The sequence below is a fragment of the Sus scrofa genome, chromosome 17, assembly GCF_054392235.1.
Source record: "Sus scrofa isolate SSC_HxYL_T2T_F1_AM1 chromosome 17, Sscrofa_HxYL_maternal_Yorkshire_Landrace_v2.0, whole genome shotgun sequence".
Taxonomy (NCBI): domain Eukaryota; kingdom Metazoa; phylum Chordata; class Mammalia; order Artiodactyla; family Suidae; genus Sus; species Sus scrofa.
In genome coordinates, this window is record NC_139399.1 from 15,583,985 (window position 1) to 15,610,858 (window position 26,874).

Below are 26,874 nucleotides of genomic sequence, written 5' to 3' on the forward strand. Positions count from 1 at the left end.
AACCTTGAAAGGGCAGTTGGTCCTTAGGCTTTATCTTGTTTGACTTTTTATTGTCTGCATTTAAAACATGACTTAAAATTCACGGTTGTAGAAATTTACAGTTAAAAAACATTTTAGTTCATTGGCTGGATTTTCTTTACTGTCTTTCCATCAATTTGTTCTTTCTAGACCTTTTTATTTTCTCCTGAGCATGTAATTATGTATGCATTTATGTAGTTTTTAATTTTAAAACAAAACTAAACAAAACCAAGGCTATACTTTTATTCACTTTTATAAAGATTTATGTTTTTGCTCAGTTTGTATGGTGTTGACATTTTTCCTTTTAATTAGTAGACTTTGTTTTTGAAAGCTGTGTCCTATGTACCATTGTAAATTACCAAGTCCTCTTTTTATCCTGATGCTGTGGAATGTGCTTAATGTTTTAATGGCACAGAACAGCAAGGTTTTTTGCAGCATCAGATCCATTACCCAGATCCCCAAATGTTGGGAAAACACCAAAACCATTTTCTTCCATCTGGTCCCTCCATTTTTACATTCTGTTGGAACCAGGGCTTTCCCTGGAAACGGCAGGCCCTGTCCAGTTGCTCATGGGCTTTCCTCCAATCAGAGGACATAGCCAAAAACTCATCCATGTTATAGCATGACTCCCTAGAGCCAGTCTCTGGGATTGAGTCCCACTTCCACCAGTAACGAACTGTGACTTTGGGCAGGTCATTGACATTGTTTCCTCATCTGAAATAGGGGTGATCATATTACCTACTCCTTAAGGGCTTCTATAAAGACTAAATGATTTGAGACACACTTAACATAGTATCTGATGTCTCATGAGCTCTGTATGTGAATTTGCTGTTTGGTAATATTGTCACCATTATCATCACCATTTCATGTGAGTTTGCTGTGTTCCCAGTTGTTAAATGGCTTCTCACAAAATAGCACTCATGGCAGGTTATTGCTTTTGAAAGACAGGGTGAAGGTAACAGTCAGTACCATGTCTTTAAACTGGAGGGATGGTGTGACAGCATGACTTAACTCTGCGTTGGCTATGAGAGGTCTGTGTTGAACTGGGTCAGGTGCCCGTGTACTGCCTAGCAGTTTGGCCGATGGGGGATGCTTCTGAGTTGACTTATTTTAGCCTTTTAAAAAATTATCAGCGCGCTGGTGGTGGCTTAGTGGTTAACGAACCTGACTAGTATCTGCGAGGACGCGGGTTCGATCCTTGGCTTCGCTCAGCGGGTTAAGGATCTGGCGTTGCCCTGAGCTGTGCTGTAGGTTGCAGACATAGCTCAGATTCCGAGTTGCTGTGACTGTGGTGTAGGCCAGTGGCTGTGGCTCCAACTTGACCCCTAGCCTGGGAACCTCCATATGCCACGGGCGTGGTCCTAAAAAGACCAAAAAAAAAAAAAAAAAATATATATATATATATATATATCTCAAAAGCATGGGATACTTCCCTTATTTGCGTGGTCTCAAGCATTTAAAATTTAATTATGTAGGTGTCCTTCTCTCTTTAAAAGTATTCTCTCTTTTAAAAAAATTTAAAAGAATTTTTCTCTGCAATATAAACCAGTAAACATGACTCTATATAATTTCCGTATGTTTTATGATTACCGTCACCAGTAAAGTGAATGATAATATGTTGTGTACTTAAGGTGAAAGGAAGTATAAAATTTTTGACTACTAAAAGCATTTTTTTCTGTGTCATTCCCTAAGTGGACTGAATAGCCATTTTAGCATCTGAAATAACTTCAGTTTAACAGATTCTTACCTCATTTGTTCCTGCATTTCAGTCAGCAGTAACTGCACAGTTTTGCCAACTAATGCAGAAGCAGGCAGGAACATTGCATATATAATGTATTTACATTATGATCCACTGTACTTATGTTTCTAGAAGAATGGAAGGGTTTTGATTTCCTTTATACTGCATCTTACCTTTTGTTAGATACCGTGGTTATGTCAGATGGTTACAGGTCATTTTAAAGAGTGGTTATGGGGTCCTGACGAACAGCACGGGGAACTATGTCCAGTCTTTTGGGTTGGTACATGATGGGAGATTGTATGTTAAAAAGAAAAAAGAACGTACATTCATGTATGACTGAGTCACTTTGCTATACAACAGAAACTGAAGAAATATTGTAAGTCAACTATAATTAAAAAAAAAAAAAAGAACAAAACTGTTTTTACATCCTCACAAAAAGTTTTTGGAAAATAAAATACCCAATTCCCTGACTTAAAAAAAAGTGATTAAATTTTAGAAATCACACTTTTTGCATCAAGAAACTCAGTCACTTTTCTTTGTGCATTAATATTATGAAGGCAAAACAAAATAAAAAAATCTTGCTTACATTTACAATAAATTTAGAAGTTAAAATGTAGACATATATAATTGGATCTTTAGCCCAGCATACAAGGTGTTTTTAATGGACACACTAGGATGTCTCAAGGTATTATACTAACAGCATTATTAGTATAAATCTCATCTTTAATGAAATTGAGATAAAAACAAATTCAAATTTTTTTTTCATTAAAGAAGGAAACAAATTAGTACATTAGGAACTACATATTAGGAACTCTGATGGACATCCTTTGCAAAAAATTAGATTTATGAAACAATTGAGCAGATAGTATAGAGTTCCCATGTACCCCCCCCCCGCCCCGCCTCACACAGAGTTTCCCATATTGTCTTATATTAGTATGTCTATTTGTTATAATTAGTGAACCAGTATTGATATGTTCTTATTAACTGAAGCCATAGTTTGCTCAGTTTCTTTGGTTTTTACCTAATGTGCTTTTTCGGGTCCAGCATCCCATCCAGGATCTCACATTGTCTTTAGCTGTCATGTGTCCTTAGGCTCCCTCTGAACTGTGTGTGTCACACTTACTTTGCTTTTTTGTTTTTGTTTTTTAATTAAAATACAGTTGATTTATAGTGTTGTGGCAGTTGCTGCTGCAGCATAGTGACCCAGTCATACGTGTTCTTTTTCTTATACCATCTTCCGTCATGGTCTATCCCGAGTGATCAGATACAGTGCCCTGTAGTGTACAGGAGGACCTCCTTGCTTATCCGTTCTGCATGTAATAGCTTGCATCTACCAACCCTTGCCTTGTTTTTTGATGACCGTCTGCTTTCCACACATGCTTAATAAGCACCTTTTTACCAGGCCCTGAACAAAACAAGACAGCAAATCCATTCCCTCGTCAAAGGGCTTAGTTTTTAGAAAGGAGCTTATAGTTTTCTTTTAAAATTTAATTTTAAGAAAGAATGTATTAGAGCAGATTATTATTTAATATGACAATAATGGGACTTCTGATTTTTCCATAATAAGTGGAGAAAAAAAATCAAGTAACCATTTATGATTAAGTACAGAAATGTAGATGCTGTCATTTCCAGTGTGTTAGAGGAATTCTCTGTTCTTTTTAAGCCAGTGGTGTTTTTTATATTTGGGAAAACACCTGGTTCCCAAAGCATTATTCTGTTTCTGATGAGACTATGGAATTAGAGAAAAGAACAGTCAGTACCTTGTTGCCTGCAGGGAAAATATCATCAAAAATTATATTCCACGTTTCACTTTTCCCTGTGAATGACTGAAGAAGCTGTTCATACAGTTGCTGCCTTAAGCTTGGTTCTAAATGTTTGTGATGTTGCGCATCAGAAGGGAAGGTAGGGTTTACAAATTTATGTTGCCAGATTGTTGCCAATTATAAGTATTTTTGAGTTGGAGTAGCTCAAGAATCTGGAATAGCAAGGTTTTGTTGGAAACTTTGGCACTAGGACTTGATAGGGGGCCAAGACCTATTAGACAAAGAAAATAGGAAAATTCAAGGAAGAAAGATGCTCTGTGGCCATGGAAATTTGAGTCAGTTAAATTATTTGGGGCCATACAATGGCTGCCTTTAACTTTATTTTTGCCTTAAAACATTACTTATTGAAAGCATCTCCCCTCCCCAGCCTGCCACCCACCCATTGTCAGATGGAGGGGCTGGCTGCTGGCTGTTCCTCCCCAAAGCCGGTGTTCTAGTTGACACACCATTAGCCATCAGTGATGAGTAGTAGAAATTAGTTATTCTTGGAAACCTTTATTTACTTTTGGACGATTTACTTGAGCAACTAATACTGTATCCTTTGAATCATCAGGTTTTATAGGAAGACCCCATCAGTACCTGCTCAATTAAATATATGGACGCTAATGAATCCTTCTAGAAAGAAATTCTGCTTTGAGCTGTATTTTCAGCCACATGGGTCAAACTCTTTTTTACAGTTATATTGTATTATTTTTTTCCTTTCAGTCCAGTTTTTCCACTTGTACACACATTTAAAATCAGTTTCCATAGTGACATCTGGTGGTAGTTTTGAAATCCTAGAGAGTATGTTTGGAATGATAAATATTATTTAATAGCTCCAGATTTCCGGCTTCTTTCAAATATTGCTGCTTTATTAACACCTTTACTGAAAATGTCTTCATTGTATTCTTGAGATCAGAAGGCTAAGCATGTATTGCTTTTGTCATGTTTCATTAAATGGAAGGAATGATTTCTTAAAATATTGCTGGATGCTGCTTCATATGTAACGAGCTTGTGCAAACTGGTATTCTTGCTCAAAATATACATTGTAGAATCATGCAGCAGCAGCCTTACCTTGTCTCCTGCTAGTGCACTGTCGTCGTCTCTCAACAGGAAAGCTGTCATTTCCATGTTAGCCATCTCACCGATTTTTTTCTCCTGCAGCATTGATATTCTTGTCTGGCTGGAGGGAGCCCTGGGCTCGCTACCGCTTCTTTCTCCCGCACAGCCTGGGCTTACAGATCCTCCAGTTGCATGCTACCGTTGCTCTCACAGAAGGAGCAGAGATGGCAGAGAAAGGGAGCCGAGAGAAGGGGACGTATTTGGAGGAAAGGGAAACACAGGAACTTAGTGTGTGGATGTATATTTGTGCCAAGGAAGGGGCAGTTTTATTGTGGATATGTGGTAAAGAGAAATGTCTTTGAAACCAGAGTTTAATGTTTAGTTTTTGTTGGGTCCAGAGAATTGTTTCAGCAAAAGCAACTTTATAACCCAGTGTGCAGAAAACTAGGAGTTATTGGAAGTTGGTTGGTGGAGGATCATGGATTGAGAGAAGCAGGAGTGGGTTGGAGTTTTGAGAATGAGCACAGTAGGTTGATTCATTTCCAGAGATGCCTATGAGTCTTTAGTTGTTTACCTGTGTTAAAGATCCTCATTAGATGGAGTTCCCGTCGTGGCGCAGTGGTTAACGAATCCGACTAGGAACCATGAGGTTGCGGGTTCGATCCCTGCCCTTGCTCAGTGGGTTGAGGATTCGGCATTGCCGTGAGCTGTGGTGTAGGTCGCAAGGCATGGCTTGGATCCTGCGTTGCTGTGGCTGTGGCGTAGGCCAGTGGCTACAGCTCCGATTCGACCCCTAGCCTGGGAATCTCCATATGCTGTGGGAGTGGCCCCAGAAAAGGCAAAAGGACAAAAAGACAAAAAAAAAAAAAAAAAAAAGAAAAAGAAAAAAAAAAGATCCTCATTAGAAAGAAGTCTTCGTGGAATTTTGAAAATTGGCTTCATTAAAATGAATTGATAATTCAAGTTACAGAAGAAATCAACTGTGCAAGTTAGTTGTGGCTTTAGGAAGAACTGGGAAAAGAAAGGTGACCAAGTGTAGGCTTAAGGACTGAAAATAACACGGCTTCTGGACGGACTTCTTGGTAGTTGGTGTGTTGGTGGTCTCAGAAACCAGGACCCCTGTAAAGAATGATTGGGATTCTGATGAGCCCCTGGTTAAGGAGATGCCTTACTCTGAATTCTAAACTCTGCCTCAAGTTGGGCAGGTCATTTCAACTTTTCTTTAAAAACAGGTGAGCTGCGCGTGAGGATTCCTAAAGGGTCACCAGTCTATAATTCTTGATATTGAAACAGCTGAGACTTAGCTCTCCTTCTGGTCTTTCTTCCCAGATTATCTAGACCGTTTTTGGCAGTTCCCAGGCCTGTGGTCATTTCTTCCTAGATTAAAGATGGAAGCTCAGGGTCGTGCTTGCCTGTTGCAAAAAGTTTCTGCCTTGAAGGGATGAATCCTGTGACCGAGCAGACATTAAAAAGCAGAACACAAGATACCTTTGCCTAAGTATAGACGTTTCCCACTTACTTAAGGCTTTTAGAATAGTGCTTAGAATTAGAATCTACAGTTAAAATAGTGCTCAGGCATTAAACCCTGAACCTCTGACCAAGCAGCGCCCTCTGGAATCTTCTCTTCTTTACTGTCCTTTGAGTGTGGGGAGGAGGAGCCTGATCTGAGCAGTTGAAAACTGCTCTTAGCCTCTCATCCTGGCAGCCTCCCCCACCCTCCCTGGTACCCAGCATCCTTGTTGCTGTGGAGCGTGAGCATGCTCTGTGGCTAATGACGACAGTGATGGTCGTCTGATTCAGATCTCGAGTCCACCACTTAACTATTGACTGACCAGGACTGTGCTTCCTAACCACTCTAAGCCTCGGGCAATTCGCTTACTTTCTCTAAGTTTCTGTCCCCTCATTTGTGAAGCTGGGATGAAAATCACATGACTCCTGTGTTCTTTAAATGACTGAAACGTGTAGAGTGCCTAGTGAGACCTTTGACTGCATTAAATCCTTGTATTATTAAATTGTTATAAATACTGTAAATGTACTCTTATTATTATTTGAACATTTGGTTAGAAGAGGTTATTCCTTTCCCTTTGGCAGGTAAAAATTCACTTTATTTCATAGTTATCTACAAACTGTTTCAAGTAACTTTGTTCTTTCGTTTAGAAGGATGTAATTATGAAAGTTCATTTGAACACGAATATCTCAGCAATCACTGCATGAAATATATGTAAAAATATACAAGCCAAGAATTCATGAAGAATTATTATCTGAGCATCTCACCTGTGGATATTTACTAATTAATATGGTTCTAGCTTCTTCCTTGTTTGAGTTGAGCTACTTTGGTGTGTCTCTTGGAACCCTCAGCAGTATCTGGAGATTACCTGGGGCTCAGGAACTTTCCCTCCCACCTGCAGCTCAGAGGTCATGCACAGAAGGGTGTAGTGTCCCCTCCAATGCCAGGTCGATTGGCAGAGAGGGGCAGTTCCCCCCAGAAGCACCTATCCCATCACTGTACACTATAGTCCAGACCTTTGTAGACCAGACTCAAAGTGGAACTTAACAGAAAATAAAGAGCTGTTTTTGTCTATTATTTCAATCTCATAATGTATTTGCATTTTCTATTTCCTTTTCAACCCTGAGACTAAAAAAAGCTATTCTATGTGAATGAACACTAAATACCCTCCTTCTGACAAAAAAAAAAAAGGACCAAACACGAGGCTTGACATGTCTTTTCAGAGTTTTCATGTTACATTTTGTTGAGTGCACTTGGGTCGTACTAGTAGGAAGACTGATGGACTTTTGCTGGCACAGAAGCCAGAGACTCTAGGTGTTTGAACTCCATCTCTGCCATTTACTATGATTCTGAGAAAGTTCCTCATGACTCTTGGAGTTTTTCATTCATGTAATGGGGATAATAACACCACATATGTGGACAGGTTGTGTATAAGGAGTAAGTAAAGTAATGCATGGCATGAAAGACAGTTTCATAGTGCCTGGCATGTAGTAAAGACTGACGGAATCTGTGTCTGTAATTATTGTGGTTATTAAATTCCTACAGATTACATCGAGAGGAACATAACTTTAAAAATTAGGCAGCTGAAGTTCCCTTTGTGGGCACAGTGGAAACGACTAGGAACCATGAGGTTGCGGGTTCAATCCCTGGCCTCACTGGGTTAAGGATCTGGCATTGCTGTGGCTCTGGCACAGGCCAGCAGCTAAAGCTCTGATTAGACCTCTAGCCTGGGAACATCCATATGCTGTGGGAGCAGACCTAAAAAGATAAAAAAAAAAAAAAAAAATTAGGTAGCTACATGAACTATTTGAGGGTTAGAACTCAAAAGAGGTGACTACAAGTCCCATGTACCTATCTTGAAATTGTCTAATAATACTTTACCTGCCAAATGAATTATGTTACATTTTAATGACGTGGCAGAAACAAGAGGAGCATGTGCACATTTGTTTGTTAATATGTAATCCTTGTAGAGAACGTTCTGTTATTCCCTGCTGCCCTTTGTATCAGTTGCTGGGAGTGATGCAAAAGAAAAACTGAAAAAGATTATTTTCCCTTGATTAACTAAGGGTACTTGTCTTTCAGTCTAAAATTGGATATAATTTTACTAATTTAGAGAACAGAGCATGCCTTGACTTGACCAGAGAAGAGGAAAAACATGCACCTGAGGCATATGGACGTTTCCAGGCTAAGGGTTGAATTGGAGCTGTGGCTGCTGGCCTACACCACAGCCACAGCAACACAAGATCCCAGCCACACCTGCAACGTACAGCACATACCGCTCACGGCAGTGCCATGTCCCCGACCCACTGAGCGAGGCCAGGGATCGAACCCTCATCCTCATGGATACTAGTTGGATTTGTTTCCCCTGCGCTGCAACAGGAACTCCCCCCCCTGTTTTTTTTTTAAGGAGTTCTGAGGTTTTGTTCCCTATTTCTAGGAGGAGATCCATTTTGAGGATATGTTAAGAATTAATGAAGCAGTAGTTATTAATGCTTCTGAATAGTAGTACATATTCATTTTATGGTAATCCATTTCACATTTTATTTTTATTATTTATTTGTTTATTTTTGTCTTTTTGTCTTTTCTGGGGCCACACTCACGGCATATGGAGGTTCCCAGGCTAGGGGTCCAATCGGACCTACAGCTGCTGGCCTACGCCATAGCCACAGCAACGACAGATCCGAGCCACATCTGCGACCTGCACCACAGCTCATGACAATGCCAGATCCTTAACCCACTGAGTGAGGCCAGGGATCGAATCTGCAACCTCATGGTTCCTAGTTGGATTCGTTAACCACTGAGCCACGACGGGAACTCCCCATTTCACATTTTAATTTTTAGGTTTGCTTAAGTCCTAAACCTTTTAGGGGGAGTGTTAGATATGGTTCTCTAACATTCGAAATGAATGAGGGTTTTTAATACTAACCTCAAATAACCAAATATTTAAATTTACGTAATGATCAAAAAGGAAGAAATACAGATGTGTCTTTGGTTGAGATAAATACTCTTTAATTTCTGAGCACAGATTAAATTGATATTTGTTATTTTCCCCATAGTAATTTACATTAAAAGGAAAACTAGTGATTTTAGAGTTGTAGGATTTCCAGGGTTCATCCTGGACCATGTTGAACCCTAAAAGTAGCATTAATTCAGAATGATTAATGCACAAGGGAAAAAAATGTAGTAAAAAGGCAAAGGAAAGCAAAGGACAAGATTACACCATTGAATAAAAAGGTGGAATTTGCCCAAGAGAAATGGATAGTTCCACTGTTAATCATTTTGAGAATACGTTAACCCTGATATTAAGTAAAGCTTTGAACGGTTTCAGTGGCTGGGCCAAAATGTTACATTCTTACCCTCTTCTGTGTAATTATGTAATAATTCTGTCTTTTACTAGTTGACTTAATTAGAAATGTGTCCTAATTTGGGTCCCAATTGAGGACTTTTCTATCCCAACCCCAAGTGGGATATCTGTTCATTTAATAAATAACTGTTGGGTTTGGGGTAAGATGCTGGGTAAACTGCTATTTGAGAAAGTTGTGGTGTCTGCCCCTGTGGAGCTTATAATGTGGTGGGAAATTTTATATTTTTAGCATCCTGGTATCCTGGTTGTCTTGCTGTTTGCTTATGGTTATTAAAAGTTAACTGAAGGTTTTCAGGACACAAGAGACCTTATTTACCCATTCATCTCTTTGGATGGTTTTGAGACTTAAATGAGACAATAGTTGTAAATTGCCCCACATAGTGCCTGGTACCTTGTACTAATAATGTCAGATACTTTTATAGCCGATATTATCATACACTTTTTTTGGGGGGGGGCTTTTTTAGGGCCACACCCACAGCATATGGAGGTTCCCAGGCTAGGGGTTGAATCAGAGCTGCAGCTACGCCACAGCCATAGCAGCGCCAGATCCTTAGCCCACTGAGCAAGGCCCAGGATCTAACCCGTGTCCTCCTAGATACTGCTTGTGCTCATAACTCCTGAGCCAGATGATATACTTTCATAGCTGATATTATTAAATGAACTAATACACATACAGCGATTAGAGTTCTTAGTTCTTGTATTAGTTTTTAATTCTTAGTTCTTGTATTAGTTCTTAACTCTTGTATTAGTTCATTTAACCAACCTAAGAACATACTGTCCTTATTCCATTGTATAGGAAAGGAAAGCGAGGCACAGAGCAGTTGAACAGTTTGCTTAAGATCACACAGCTGTAAGTGACACAGAAGCTTTTGATCAGAGTTGTCAGGCAGGTTGACACTTTCTGGTGTGATAGTTTATTGTTGTTGACGTGCTGCTTCGTGTTCTTTCTCCTCCCTTAGGTGTCATAGAGACCTCAGACAGACTGGACCGAGAGTCCACCTCCCATTACTGGCTGACCATCTATGCATCCGACCAGGGTGTTGTACCCCTATCCTCGTTTGTCGAGGTCTACATAGAGGTGGAAGATGTGAATGACAATGCGCCACAGACGTCAGAGCCTGTTTATTATCCAGAAATAATGGAAAACTCTCCCAAGGATGTATCTGTGGTTCAGATCGAGGCGTTTGATCCAGATTCTAGCTCTGATGACAAGCTGACATACAAAATTACAAGTGGAAATCCACAAGGATTTTTTTCAATAAGTCCCAAAACAGGTATGTGTTAATACTATGATATATGAAATACTCATGCTTATCTTGACGTGGAAAAATTTAAGAATTTAAAGTTTTTTAATTTGCCACTTTTCCTTAGTTTTTGGTAAATAGTGTTTCTTTTTCTTTTCTTTTTTTTTTTTTTTTTTTTTTTTTGTCTTTTTAAGGCTGCACCCACGGCATATGGAGGTTTCCAGGCTAGGGATCTAGTTGGAGCTGTTGCTGCCAGCCTACGCCACAGCCACAGCAAGGCCAGATCCGAGTGGCATCTGCGACCTTCACCACAGCTCATGGCAACGCCAGATCCTCAACCCACTGAGTGAGGCCAGGGATCGAACCTGCAACCTCATGGTTCATAGTCGGATTCGTTTCTACTGCGCCACAACGGGAATTCTGTAAATAGTATTTCTTTTGAGTTATTCAAAACAACCCTTTATTTCCTGATGAAAATTTAACCCTAATTTTGTTTTTTCCTTTAAGTTTGCTCTTATAAAACTATTTTGCTCATTAGTAGAGTTTCATTTGCATGTTAAAAAGCACATATCATAATTTCAATAATAGCTCCTAAATGAGTGATTATATTTTAAACGTACTGCAAATTCTGCTGCTGCTAAGTATTTGAATTTTACAAACTCTACTTTCTGTGAAGAATATCAGAAGGGTTTATTTCATAGTTCCCAGTATTTTTTTTTGTTTTTTTTTTTTTTATGTTGTTCTGGAATTTTTCCGTAGAGCAGTGCTTTGTCTCTGCAGAGAATAAGGGATCAGGATTAAACAGTTTTCACCTTGGGAGCAGTTACTTTTTAAAATGATAGCTCAAGTTTTCCTTCTAATTGTTTTCTCCTGCAAATGTCTGACACCCTGTTTCTAAGCAGGTAGCTCTTTGACTCTAAAATCCTATTTTCCAAAATCCTTATAAACTTCAAATATTTGTTCTTTTATATTTGACAGTGCATCTACTTTTTATCTTAAATCTTGGTTCTCTTTTGTATTATTTAACATACAAAAAAGAGGTTCAACACAGCTGTCATTTGTGTAGCGAAAAAGTAGCTGTCATTTATGCAACGAAAACTTTACAGGGGGAGGGTTGCACTTTGATTTCTTGATCAAGGTTAAAATAAGAACTGCCACATGACACTGAGAAGACAGTTTATTTGTAGGACAATAAAAATTCTGACAAAGTAGATCATTTGGTTTTTGAACCCTGATTTTTTTGGTGTTCCGTATTTTTCCATAGAATTTAATTATGAATTCTGAAGAAAGATGGTAAATAGATAAGAATTTCAGAGAAGGATTTCAGAGTCAAGAAGCTATTTGCCTAGAAGCAGGGAGTGTCCACAGACCTTGAGAAACAGAGAACTCTAGAAGCCAAAGCCTCGAGGTGGTAATTCAAGAACATAACCACCCCCTTTAAAAATGTGCTTGGTAAATCAGACTTCAGAACGTTTTCCTTTTTGGCGTTCTCATTGTGGCTTAGTTTGGGTTAAGGACCGACTTGTCTCTGTGAGGACGCAGGTTTGATTCCTGGCCTTTCTAAGTGGGTTAAGGATCCGGCGTTGCTATGAGTTGCAGTGTAGGTCACAGATCTGATTCACATCCCGTGTTGCTATGGCTGTGGCATAGGTCACAGCTGCAGCTCCAATTCGAATCCTGGCCCAGGAACTTCCATATGCCACAGGGGCAGCCATAAAAAGAAAAAAAAAGTTTGCATTTTTCGTATGTCTTCTCTCTCTCTTAGATTCATTTAAATCCTCTGTGGAGAGACAGGCAAGCAAGCAATGCATGCCCTTTCAAATGTCTGAGCAGATCCCCTAGGTCTGGACGTAATGTGTATTTGAGGAGAAGCAGAAAGAAGAAAGAAACTTCAAGAAATTATATAAGTTAGAGCTACCGTGGGGAGCCTTGAAACCTTGGTTATCTCAGGCCTCTGAAATGATGACACTGCTGTTGTGCTATGTCTTGTAGAAATGTGATGAATGTGACATCGCCACTCCCTTTACGTCTCTATCCTGACAAGTCTCAGGAAGAGATGTCTGCTGAGACATTTAAACTCTCCTTATCTTCAGGGAGAAGACATTGCCTTCAGGAGTCCGTATGGGCAGCACGTGCATCCTGCTCATAGAACGGCAGGAGAACATTCATGAAGATTACAAAGAGCTTTTATTTTTTTTATGCATTGAAGGCAGAGAATAATGGCGAATAACTAGTTGGTACTCAGGAATATTTGTTGCGAAGTATGTAATAAACTGTATTTAGTGGGGGAAATCTGATCAGTCCACAAGTCACCTAAAGTCTCTGAAGATCAAGAAATAACTATTTAGCACAGGTGTTACAAAAGCGTAGAGTAAATGCGCCTTTCTTTACGGGGCCTGTCTCTGGATGGTTCTTTTCCCCCAGCTTAGCCGAAGGTTGAGGTATGCTCTTCAGGGTCCGAGTGTAATGCCTCCAAGGATGCGTCTTCCTCAAGACTTTGAAAGCAGACTGATTTTTAACAGGTCAGTATTTTGGGGGGTCGGTCAGATTGCGCAGGCTGGTGCAGGGCAGTCTAGTAGAGGGAAGCCCCTATGCCGCAATGACCCATCACACAGCCTGGGGACACTCACTCATGTTATTTGGTAATTAGTGGCGGAGTGAGAAAAGCATCACTGGGCTGGAAATGAAGAGGTGGGCAATAGTGAGGCTTTGCCTCCAGGATCTTGGAGAAAAAACTGGCTTCCGGGTCCTCACCTTCTGTGATGAGTGATGAGCGGTTTTGCTGGCCTGTTAAGGGGTGTGCATGCAGAGTGCAGGTGCTCAGCCTCAGGGACTGGGACGCCACAGCCTCTCCCGTGTGCATGTGTTCTTGATCGTTGCTCTGTTAACCCTTGAGAGATACTCAAGGTCTTAGTAGATTGGTCCATGTGTGCCTTCTCCTTTGGATAAACAGCTCTGATGGAGTAAAATGAGTCTACTTGCTCCTTAGTGCTAAGGAGAAATCTAGGTGATCCTTGCAGCCCCAGTGGACTGGAGAAAGCCTGAATTCAGGGTCATTCACATCCTTTGTTTACACAGCAAGTATTTACCGAGAAGTGCTGTGTGTCTGGCCTGCTAAGAGATGCTCTGAGCGTTTGTAGTCCAAGTACATGAAATAGCAGAGAGAGACAGGTGGTACGAGATGGTGTGCCCAGATGCTCCTAAATGCCCCTGGAGGAAGTGGGCCCAGACCGATGCGACAGTGTAATGAAGGCAGGGGGGCCCATTGGAGAAGTTCCTCTGCTGACTCTGAAGGTAGTAAAGTGGAGAGATGGAGAAGGAAGAAGGGGTGTTCATCATGATGGGACAATTTGAAGGAGTGATGAGGCCAGAACAATTGATGTGTGTGTGGGACCAAAGCATGGAAAAGCCTAAGTACCAGAATAAGGGTTAAAGGATAATATTTATGTTATTTTTTATAAATAATGACCTATTTTGGAGAGTCTGCATGCAGTCCCTTGGAATGTTTTATATAAACTTAAAATCACATGTCCTTACTGAGTCCTTTTGGAGAAGAGAACCCCCCCCCCCCCGCCCCGGGCAAATACCTTTGTCTTCTTTTGTGATAGTATGACACATACTGAAAAAAATGAGAATCCTTTCTAGGACTGGGTTTGATGGTCTGAATTGGAACTCTCAATGGCAGGTTTGAATGAATATTTTAAATGTATTTTGTGTTCTAGTCAAAGTTTTTATGTCCAGAACTGTCTTTCTGCCTCTCAGATGGTTCTCGTCATATTGTTTTTAAATTTGGTGGTGGAAGGTGGGGTGTTTCCTTTTTACACAGGATAGAAGCAAAAGAGATCTGATCCATTCTCCTTTGTGTGTGTGTGTGTGTGTGTGTGTGTGTGTTCAGCTCAGGGTAATGCTGAATCTTTAACCCATTGTGCAAGGCCAGGGATCAAACCCACATCCTCACGGATACTAGTTGGGTTCATTACTACTGAGCCACAATGGAAACTCCCATTTTCCTTTTCTGATACACACACTTCTGTTGACCCCAGGAATTCTTAATAACATTTTTGTTTGATTATGTTAGGGTAAATTTACTTCTTTTAAGAAAAATTGTGCTGTTGCTCCAGGTGGGAGAGACACAGAGCAGAGAATGTTAGATTGTCGGAGCCCCAGCAGCCCAGCTCTGGAGACACATGCGTCATAGCTTCCTTTGCAGTGTGTCAAGGACAGAGAGGAAGGGGGGGCTCCAAACAATGGGGCACTGTCCCCTCACGGGCAACATGCTCCACAAGTAGCCTCAGCACACGGAGCCACCCCAGCAATTGTCTTTTCAGTCTGTAGTATCAGTTTGAACTTTTTTTTTTTTTTTTTTTTTTTTTTTGTCATTTTAGGGCCACACCCGTGGCATATGGAGGTTCCCAGGCTAGGGGTCAAATTGGAACTACAGCTGCCAGCCTTCGCCACAGCAACATGGGATCCAAGCCGCGTCTGTGACCTACACCACAGCTCATGGCAACGCCAGATCCTTAACCCACTGAGTGAGGCCAGGGATCAGACCTTTGTCCTCAAGGAGGCTGGTCAGATTCATTAATCACTGAGCCACAACGGGAACTCCTCAGTTTGAAATTTTAAAGCCTGATACGTGACTTAGGTTTGGCACATAATTTTCAAGTGTTCATCCTAGGCATGTGCATGCATTAGGGAAGAATTTTTTTTTTTTCATTTATCTCTGTGTTGCTGTTTTCCAAGTTTTGGACACAAAGCAATTTTTGCTCTTTATTTTTAGCAAGTTTTATTGCAGTATAATTGACATACTGTAAATCACGCAGTAAAGCCTGTGATTTTATGAGATTTGACAGCTGTCCGACTGTGAAAACATCACCACAATCAAGCAGTGAACCTACCCATCACTCCCCCAAGTCCACTCCCCCACTGTCTCCCCTCCCCTCTACTGTTCCCTGCCCCATCCCCAGGCCACCACTGATCTGTGTTTGGTCACTGTGTTCATTCGTGTCTCCTTAAATTTTATATAAATAGACTCACAGAGTATATGCTTTTTTTGGGGGGGTGGGTGGGTAATGGTTCTTGCACTCAGCATATTCACTTTGAGATTCATGCATGTCGTGAATACCAGAGCCCACTGAAATAAGTCATACTAGCCAATTCTAAACTTGCTTGTGCTACATCCCCTTGCCCTCTTGGTGGCATCCTCAGGGAAGGCTCTGGCCCATGCTTTTGCATGGCAACTTTGGCCTCTTGATCCCTGGTGCAGCCTCCTGTGGCCCTGTGTGGTGGGTGTGGTGTGGTCCCCCTCCTCTCTGGAGTTGCAAATAATAAACTCTTTTCAGTGGCAGTTGTCTCCCAATCTGGTGGCCTGACCATTCTTTTTTTTTTAATTTTAATGATTTTTATTTTTTCCATCATAGTTGGTTTACAGTGTTCTGTCAATTTTGTACCGTACACTGAATAATAATAAAACCTATGTTTTAGAACACTTTGTGGCAACTGCTCTTTGCAGTTTCCTTCACTTAGATACAAGCAAGAATGCATTATTTTTCTTCTCATCTTTCTACACAGGCAGTTGCATACTATACACAGTGATAAGCCTCTTAGGGTTTTCCTCTAACAGTGTTACTAGTATTAGAGGCTATGCCTTAAAAAATTACTTTATTGTAGTTATTGATGGATTTGCTGCATTATTATAGGAATATAGATACATATCCAGGTACCTTTTACCACCCATTTCACTGACCTACTGATATTTTTCTGTCTATTAAGTATAATATTATTGTTGTTGTTATTTGTATCTTCTCATTCATTGATGTATATCTTCCTGTTAGGAAACAAATACACTAAGGAAAATTTTTATGGTTAAAAATAAATTCATCAGAAATATGTATTAAGTGGAGGCATCCTTTTTGAATCTAGGCATATGTTAGTGAATGTGATTTTTGTGTGTCTGCACGTGCATCTTTTTTTCTAATAATGATTTTTATTTTTTCCATTATAGCTGGTTTACAGCATTCTGTCAGTTTTCTACTGCACAGCAAGGTGACCCAGTCACACACACATCTTAAAAAGATTTAGGCTCTTTGACAAGTGTTGGATCTATTTCCATGTGCTTGAAGTTTTAAATGATTTAAAAACTTTACTCAGGCTATTTCAGCCTATTGTTTTCTTAGCCTTTCCTTTATCAATTCTGAAGTTAAAATTTCATGTGTTTTGGAGGCTGATCTTTACTCTAAATCTCTTCTCATTATAGCATCTGGAGCGCATCACACTGTTTAAATCTTTTAAGTCCTCCTGGTTCCCTCTCTTTGGGCTGATTTCCATCAGGCTGTCTCAGGCCTTTGAGAGTTGAGCTTGAAGGAAATGACAAAGAGAAACCAGCCAGCCTTGGCTTTCCTTCTTTTGCTGCTCTTCTGTCCGCTTTTCTGATCTTTCCTGTACCACTCTCCACTCTTGACCTCACTTTTAAATCGGGCCGGGTTAAAACTTTCCCTAGGAGCCAGAGGACAATGTCAGTCGTAGTGCATTGCATTGTATTAAAGCAGCCTCACATACTTAACCTTGATCAGAAACCCTCTGAGATGGGTAGTGACTACACATGCCAAGAGTCTGCTGTCTTCCCCATTGGGAAGTAATTTGTATGACTTCAGAGAGAAGTAAAGGCCACCCCGGGTGGGAGCCAGAAAGACATGAGTTTCATCATTGCTGCTTGTGGGAGCACAGTCCAGTGTTAACTCGACATGCTTTTGGGTTTAGGATATAAATGTGCTTTGGGAGCCAGTTTTTCGGCAGCTTCTCTGTTTGTTGCATTAAGATTACATGATGGTGGCTGTACCTATGGCATATGGAAGTTCCCGGGCCAGGGATCAAACCCACACCACAGCAAAACCTTGAGCCACAGCAGTAGCAATGCCAGATCCTCAACTCGCTGAGCCACCAGGGAACTCCTGTGATGGTTGCTGTTTAGGCTACTCTTATTTCTGGTGTTCTCTCCAGACCAAAAAGCATGAAGCTTTTAAATAACACTAGGTGTTTAAACTTAGTTTTGTTAAGCATGTACTGCAAGGATCATTAAACTTTTACTGCGACGAGCCACGTAGGAAATATTTTAGGTTTTGCAAGCCTTGCAGTCTCTGGCATAGCCACTCAGCTCTGTCACTGTAGAGTGAAGCCAGCCTTAGACTGCATGGAGATGAATGAGCATAGCTATGTGCCAATAAAATTGTATTTATGGGCATTGAAATTTGAATTTCACACTCTTTTCATTTGTCACAATATATTCTTTTTTTTTTTGCTGATCATTTAAGAATGTAAATGCCATTATTAGCTTGTAAGCCATACAAAATCAGGTTTGCAGTGGTTTTCTGACCCCTGATATATCGATGTATTTACTACTTGTGCTGGTTAGATTGTTGATTTACTTCTGAAGGGGTAGACTGATATTCCCAAAGTAAAAATTAAATTTCTATTCCATTGCTGTAAGCAGTAAATACTTTTAGGCAGATGAGATCTCTGTTTTGTTTCTCCTAAATATTTGCTTCTCTTTAAATATTTCTTTAAAGAATAGTTAGTAGAATATTAGTTACCAGGGTAAAAATCTTAGATTTATTAGCAAGTTGATGATAGACTATTCGATCCTTTCTACTCTGGGAAATAACCATTTTCTCATTAGAAGATAAAATATTTCCGGAGTTCCTGTTGTGGCATAGATGAAACAAATCCAACTAGTATCCATGAGGATGGGGGTTCAATCCCTGGTCTTGCTCAGTGGGTCAGGGTTCTGGCGTTGTCATAAGCTATGGTGTAGGTCACAGACACAGCTCGGATCCCAAGTTGCTGTGGCTGTGGTGTAGGCCAGCAGCTGTAGGTCCAGTTTGACCCCTAGCTTGGGAACTTCCATATGCTGCAGGCATGGCCCTAAATTACAAAAAAAAAAAAAAAAACAAAAAAAAACATATTTCCAAGGTTTGAGAGTGTCACAATTTTTTGTGCTGGTATATCCTGTTAAAAATATTTCAGAGCTTAAATTTCCAGCTTTCACAGTTGGCTGTATGTGTATTTACCAAGTCTTTACCATTCCTCCATTTGTTTTTTTCATTCCCTTTTTCTGAGTTGAAATGTTCATGCTCAAGTGAACTAAATTACAGCTTCATAGGCTTTGTAGAAAACAATTTTATGCAATTGCTTGTTTTTTTATTCATTTGCTTATGTGTAGGATAGAGTAATGAGGGATTATCTTATGTTTAATATAAGAAATGTTCTTTAGTTGCAGATAGATTGGGTGATATATAAATTATGTATACATATATAAATTATCTATGTACACACAAATATACCATATACACACACATACACATGTTGTAATCCCTAAGCATGGGAAAGTCATAAAATGCTCTAATAACTGATAGACTGAGAAGTCATCCATGTTATAGTCCTGGATCACATTACAACTAATTTTTTCCTCAAAGTAAATGGCATTTTATTGTGACTGGAACGGAGGCTGAACAAAGTGCAATAGGAAATAGCTATAGCTGCAAACAACTTCCAAGTGTTTCCGGTAACATTTGATAGCTGCACAGGAAGGAAATGCAGGGCCAGTCACTTTACAATGGCAGGAATTCATTTTTAAAAAAAATTTATATTTGTAGTCTTTTCCCAAAGAAGAATCTATAGACTCCTCCTGCTTATTTTTTATTTTATAGTGAAGTATGGTATCCTTAATGTCTGAAAGAAGTCAAATTTCATGCAGTGCTGCACATGTTGAAATAATGATAACGCTTTTTTTGCCCAAATCTGTTAACTTTGAATGCTTAGGATAAATCCTTTCAAGGGATAGTCTATTTTTTTTTTTTTTAAATAGGTGGCTGAATATCATTTGCTAAAATTATTTTTAAAGACCAGTGTTTTTTACATTTAAGTGCCTAAGTGAGATGAGCCTTTTTTTGTCAACATGATGTTTCAAGATGGGTCGGGCGTCTTCCCCTCCCTGTCTCTGCTATATCTGACATTTAGAGAAATGTTGAAGGCCATTCAAACTGCATTTGGCTTTTGATCTTAGGATTATCATATGTTTCAGGGCCATCACTTTTCAGCAAGAAACAGCCAGTAAGATAAAATTAAAACCAGAAGAGAAGTCTGGCAGTTTCAGGGTGTGAATTCCCATGCAGCCACTGCCTGTGTGACTTTAGGCTGGTCACTTGAATCTCTTTTTTTTTTTTTTTTTTTTTTTTTTTTTTTGGGGGTTTTCCATGGGACCCTGAAAGTTTGAACTAAATGCGTTCTGAGTGCCCTTCCAGCCTTGACAGTCTATGAATAGAATTCCACTTTTGGCTCCAAGCCTAATCCTCCCGGCACCAGGACTGCAGTGACAAACAATAGCTGTTCAGATGGTGGCAGCTGCCGAGAGCGCTCCAGACAGACTGTGGTTAAATGCAGTCTTAGAACACCACCTAAATAAAGACAGCACAGCACTGCAGAGGATCCCTGCACTCAGGGTCTAAAGCTCGGAGTGGGGATGGGGAAAGGACGCTGAGGGATAACTGTAGGAAAACTTGCAGGTTTGCATGGCAGTCTGTATTTTGAGATTGGGGTTGGGGGCTAGCAATGCCCAACCTCACTGCCTATGTTTCCAAGGGTGCTCTTCTTGCCTGGGTTTTGTGGGCTTTCCGTCCTGACTCAACTTCTGAAGGGTCAGGGTAGAAGCAAGCATGCTGTGAGGGTCTGGTTGCCGCTTAGCACTTATTTTCCAGGTGACTGATTTTTAAAATTAGCAGAATTCGTACGATTTCCATTTCACCTGTTGGAAAATGAGTCTTAGATGTTTGAACAGGAAAATACTGTCCTTGTTCTAGTTTCTGTCCCTTCTTCTCCTGTAGTGTCCTCTGTCTGCCCATCATGTGTCCGGGCTTCAGGACCTTAGCAGTGATCTTTGTAAATTGCAGCGAACAGCCTTGTTCTGAGTACATTTTCACTCTGTTAAAGCTAGTTGGGTACCATTCTGTAGACAAGAATGTCCCATGAAGGGTGAGCTCATCTTGAGATCTTCAGAGACTGTTTTTCCAAATAAGGTCATAGTCACAGATTTCAGGTTGGACATATCTTTTTGGGGCCATGCCACCATTCAATAGGTGCCATTTAAAAGGCATTTCCAAAAAGAAAGGAAATATGTCGTTAAATGGAAACTGATACAGCCCTTCAGATCATTTTCCTTTATGTTGAAAAGACCACATTTCACTTTTGTTCTGGCAGGGTTTAATGATGTTGGTCAGTCGGTGCAGATTTGTCAGGAAAATTCCAGGAGATGTTTTAGGCTTTAATAAGTAACTTCAGAGCAGTTGGAATTTTCACACAGGCTCTCCTGGACATTTCTTTGAAGTAATTTCTGCAACATTAATTATGATTCTTCAGTAATGTTTCTCTCTCCTAAGTCCATAGTTCTGTTGCATTTTTCTATATCTCAAGTGGTGGTTTTTGAGCAATGGACAGTATACTTTGTTCTAGAAAATGGCCAGTGGGGATAGTTACAGTGACTTAAAGTTCACTGTTTAGAAAATATTATTAAAATATGAAGGCATGGATTTTTTTCAATTTCTGTAAGCTCTTGGCTCAAAACAGTTGGCGTGGGATTGCCAAATCAGCTGGAAACCTGAAATTGTATGAGCTGGGGCCTCACAGAAAATTCTAGTTTAGTGGCTCTGCTGTGGGGGTGGCAAGGAAGTGGGTTCAGTCAGTCATTTCTCGTGATCCTGATGCTCCCCTCTGGTTGAAAAAGGTTGGAGCCACGGAGACTTCTAAATTCTAAACACTTTCTTTGGTAAAACCTCTAGTTCCAATTCTGCTGCTAACTCTGACCTTCATAATTTAACATTCCTGGACCATATTTCCTTGACCATTATTTCTAAGTTCAGGATTTAGGCTGGAAGATTTTAAAACACCCTTTGGCTCTAGCAACCTTAGTTTTTCTACAGTGAGAGGACATCTTAGCATATATGAAACATTTCAATTTTGTTTCAAAAACATTAAAAATTGTGAAAGATTCGGCACTGCAATATTTATTTCTAAGTTTTTTTATATTTTTATATACATGACCAGATGTTGCATAGTTTTTAAAAAATCATCTGAGACTTTACAGCCTGAGGTTAGTGTTTCTACTGATAAATATTTCCATGTCCTTTCACGCTGACTTTTACAATATTTTAATGTTTCCTTTAAATAATATACTCATTAATATAAAAGTATATGACATAAAAGTGAAGGTGCCTTCCTCTCTTCCCTTCTGCTTTGGCCCACCTGTTCCCAGAAGTAACTACAGGTCATAATTTGGTGTTTAACCTTTCACGAAGGGGTGTACACATATTACATATTGTCTATAGGTATACACATGCACACACACACACAGTGTTTTAGGGGTTTGTAGTGCTTGTCTAAAAGTTGCTTGAGCAATACGTTTTACATTGTACTTACTGGGGTGTTACACATGTTTTATTCTAATGGTCCTTGGTGTTGCTGGTGATTAAAGCAAACACCAAGGACCATTACGATAAAACGCCTGTAACATACATACTAAGTGGAATGTCTTAGGAGCAAGGCCTGCTAAAGTAGGGCTTGAACATAGGAAGGGAAAAATAGAATTTCCAGATCACAACTACTGAAGAAATTACTCTGTCCACACTGAAGATGCTTAAGATTTAAATTAGCCTTTTATATGTGTATCTCAGAGGGACATATTTGGGGAAGACTTTCTGAAAAAGAAGTTGAGTAGCAGAGTACAGGCTGAATAAGTGGGTGATTTTGAGCTAGTAAACCATATGACTTCATTACTGCTTATAAACATACATTTCATTAGTTTTTAATTTTAACAAGAGATCACCAGGAGCGAAAAATGTAAACTGGTAAAATGATGGGGTTTTTTTGGTTTTTTTTTTAAGTCATTGTTAAACACAGAGACTGTTGATTTTTAGGTGTTTAGCTGAAGCTGTAAACTAACAACAGCAAACCCGGCTTCCTTATCCCCGGATGAGCCCATTAAGGAGACTAGTAACAGGGAGGGGATGGAAGGAATGGGACCTTATGGAGCAGGATCAGCATGTCAGCATCTTGGAAATTTTTGCTTGTTTCACTGTTTGGAGTTAAGACAGATGCTTTTATAGAATTTGGATTTGGATAAATGTATTTGCTATTGAATTACTGCTTCCATTCTTAACCACAGAAACAGTTTTTGACCACCGAGATGTTCAAGTTTTGGGTTTTGACAACTATAACTTGAAATTGGAAATTCCATAGATGAGTCGTGATTATTTGCATTCAGCGTTTCAGCCTCACCAGCTACTATTTCCAGGGCTAGGTGACCGCACCTGCTGGGGGCTACTGTGTCGGACCGTGCAAATTGTAGAATGTGAACGCAGTCACAGAAAGTTCCGTTGCACAGTGCTTCTCTAGAACACATGTTGCTGTAGTTCATGCATTACTATAAAAAAAAAAAAAAGCAAAAGGATGAAACAGCCAAAAGAGTTGCAGGCATTAGAGGAGAATTACCAGAGGAATGGGAGATGTAGATTAGGTGAGCAGACCTTTGTTTTCTTCCTTGATCATTCTGCTTCCTCTGCTGTTTTCAAGCAGACTATTTGGGAAATGATTCAAAGTAAATATCCTGCCCAGCAAGGTGAACATACGACCACCCAGCTTTTTTTTTAGAACCAGAACCTTTTCTTTTACAGTGTTAGTTCTTATAAAACTCCCTACTGCAGATTACAAGTTATTTTCTCTCTCAATGCAGTTAGACTTCAATCCTATTCAGAAATTCTTTTTTTTTTTCCCCTTCTCCAGTTGCATGTGTAGTATGATTTTTCAACCCTTTTTTGCAGAACCAAAGCCTTCTATCCCTCCCTGGTGTCTCTCATTCTTAATGTGGCCGTAAGACTCTGGATTTATCCACCTCCCATCTCACCCCTTTGCTAGGTAACATTGAGTAAGCAACTTAATCTCTGAGCCTGTAAAAATATTAGTTTATTTATTATGGTGCAGGTATTGCTACCTATATTCATATGGATTGAGTGAGATAATATGTTTATTTTTTTAATTTTTCTTTTTCTTTTTTTAGGGCTGCACCTGCAGCTTATGGAAGTTCCCAGGCTAGGGGTCAAATCAGAGCTGCAGCTGCCAGCCTACGCCACAGCCACAGCCACGCCAGATCCTTAACCCACTGAGCGAGGCCAGGGAGCGAATCCACAACCTTGTGGATACTAGTCAGGTTCATTTCTGCTGATCCACAGAGGGAACGCCAAGATAATACATTTCAAGCTCATAATAGAACATGTTGGCATTTAGTAAGCCAGATAACAGTTAGAGATGAGCTCATTTGATGCATTAGTTAGCTCTTGCTTTAGAGCCAGCCATCCCAAAACTCAGTGGCTTAAAGCAGCCACCATAATTTGGTTGAGGATTCCAGGCTTGGCTGCTCTCTGATGCAGTGATGCTCACTTGGCTGGAGGCTGGCTGGTCCTGCATGGCTTCACTCGCATATTGGCCGGTGACTTGGTTGTCTGTTGGAACAACAGGGATGACCAGACTGCAAGTGTCCTAACATCCAACCAAGGTCAAACTTCCCTGGAATATAGACCCCTCCTGAAGGACCTTTCTCTGGGTGGACCCTACACTCTTGTCTAGCTTAGTGTATTTTGAATGAAGTCTTTGCCTTCTGGACATTGTCCTTGTTTCTTGAAAATCAGACTCTGCCTTAATCATCTCTGCATTCCGAGTGGATAGCACAGAATGGTTGAATGAATACGGAAATACAGTTCTGCCTATGTGAACTGTCTCATTATCCTCACCTACTAATCCTTGGAGTTCATCTTTATGTGCTGCCTACTTTGTGAAGTCCATTTGCTCTCTTGAACTTTGAGAATTTTAGAGATGGCTTCTGGTATGGATTTATAAGAAACATCAAAGAGTAAAATCTTACATTAAAGCATTATAGTTAATCGAACATTCTCTCTTATATCTGTGTTAAAATAGCATAGGAAAGCTGTGAGGAGTTTTCAGCGATGTTCATAAAAACAGGAACGTTTGGTTTCTTGGTTTTGCATACATGTATGTGGTAAACTCGTAGTTGTGAATCCGTGAGAAGCTGTATTTTCTCTCAGCCCTCCTACATGTATAATAGGATCGGTCTCCAGAATGGGTGGTTTTTTAGGCCAAGGAAAGGTTTTGTCTTTTCTCATTTCTATTTTTAATTTAATGGAGCTCCGCCGAAAAGAAGGATAAAACATAAAGGTAAAAGAAGCAACGTTTACATATGCCTTTTTCTCCTTTTACCCACTCCATTTTATTCTCTAGCCTGCTTTGGGGGAGCTGTTAAGTAAATAATGATTAACTATTGCTGGTTTTCTTTTTTCTTAAACTTCACTTAAGTCACGGTTCAGAGTTTGTGAAGGGTTGGAAATACCATAATGCAGTGACTTAGGCAGTGTGGTGTGATGGAGAGGGGGACCCCCCCCCCCAAAAAACACCTCACATCTGGGCCCCAGGGAAACTAAATTCCAATCTTGGGCTTTGATAAGGACTTATTGGTGAATTGAAACAACTTAATTTTTCTTTGGCTGAGGTTGTTCCGTTTGATAATCTTGAAGGCTTCGCTCCATTTTTAACATACTGTACTGTTTCTATGAAGTATAGATCCTTCTGGGATTTAGTAATAATCAATACAGATGAGCGCCACTGTTTAAAATGAAAGAAAATGGATGTATATACTAGATATTTAAAACCTACAGGCTTAAGCCATGTGTATAGGAAGGGTGTACTTTGGATACATGTTTGAAAATAGGTGTTTGTCAGGCAGGCAAGGTGGAAGGATTAGTAGGATTGAGAAGTGCAAGATGATGGAGGCGAAAGTGAGTGTGACATGCATAATGAATTCTGCAGCTCCCTTGGTGTGCCTGGCATGCGGGATGTCTGAATAGCACTTCCGTGAGGGGCAGCTCCCAGTGCAGTTGACTGATGTAGGGTGAAGCGTACCTCCAAAGGGTATGCTCCGCCTTCATTAGGAAATTGTGTTTTCTCGTCTGGATTCATTTTGTATGGAAATTCCACAAGAAACACTCATTTCTCCTTCTCTTGAGGACTGGCAGCAGCTCACACCACCCACTGCACTGCCCCCCCTTGGTGATGGCCTTGGGGACCAGAAAACTGTGATGCTTGTAATGAGACTCCTTTCAGAACAGGTGTTGCAGATCTAGGCAGAAAGGTCTTTTTATCAGTGTGAAATGTCTTTTTTTGGGGGGGGGTCTTTTTAGGGCTGCACCCGTGGCATATGAAGGTTCCCAGCTGTAGCTGCCGGCCTACCCCACAGCCACAACAGTGCCGGATCCCAGCCGAGTCTTCGACCTACACCACAGCACACAGCAATGTCGGATCCTTAACCCACTGAGCGAGGCCAGAAATTGAACCCTCATCCTCCTGGATACTAGTTGGATTCGTTACCGCTGAGCCACAACCGGAATTCCTGAAATATCTTAAGTGTCGTATAAATTGTGACAGCACATGAGGCCATGGTCAGCTCACCTCTGGATCTGCATCTCCCTTGGTTAGAGTCAATCAGTACTTATACTCTGTCTCCTCTTCTTGAAGGAAATTCCTCCCCAGGTCCACTTCCTGCCTTTCTTGGAGGAGGACATCCTCCTTAAACTTCTCTGCCTGTGGCCTCTGGGGTATCTGGTTCTCCTCCAGCCCTGGCTTCTTAGGCTTCCCGATGGTTCCTACATGCTGAGCTCAGGCCCTGACCTGGATGAGATCAGGCTGCCCTGTCCTTTATTTTTTGGTAGGCCCACCATTCCTGTTCTCTGTATTCTCTTCTGTACCTGGGGTGTAACCTAGTCTGTCTCTGCCTTTGGCGACTTCCCTGCACTTCAGACCTGTGCCTCTAGACGTCTGCAGGACGCCAACCTCACCTGGGTCACCGGTCACAGTGCCCTGACACGTCTTGCCTGTGAATGCATGTCAAGTGGTTTTCTCTGAGCTCCTGTATAAGCTGTACATTTTTATCATGTCCAAGTGTAGTGTAGTTTATGTACCTCTCTTACTCCAAGAGTATTTTTAATTCTACTCTTCTATGGTTTTAAGAAATGCGTGTGTTCGCACAT

General features: G+C 40.5%; 1 protein-coding gene across 11 annotated transcripts in view; it reads left to right on the plus strand.

Moving 5' to 3' along the window:
* FAT1 (FAT atypical cadherin 1) overlaps window positions 1-26,874 on the plus strand; it is a 131,858-nt gene that overhangs the window by 49,270 nt on the left and 55,714 nt on the right. For all 11 annotated transcript variants that reach the window (XR_014831724.1, XR_014831723.1, XM_085002665.1 and 8 more), the window contains 1 exon segment: window positions 10,451-10,765. Coding sequence is in view for 9 of the 11 variants with exons in the window: in XM_085002665.1 (XP_084858791.1) it covers window positions 10,451-10,765 (315 nt within the window). In the remaining 2 variants the exon portion in view is untranslated.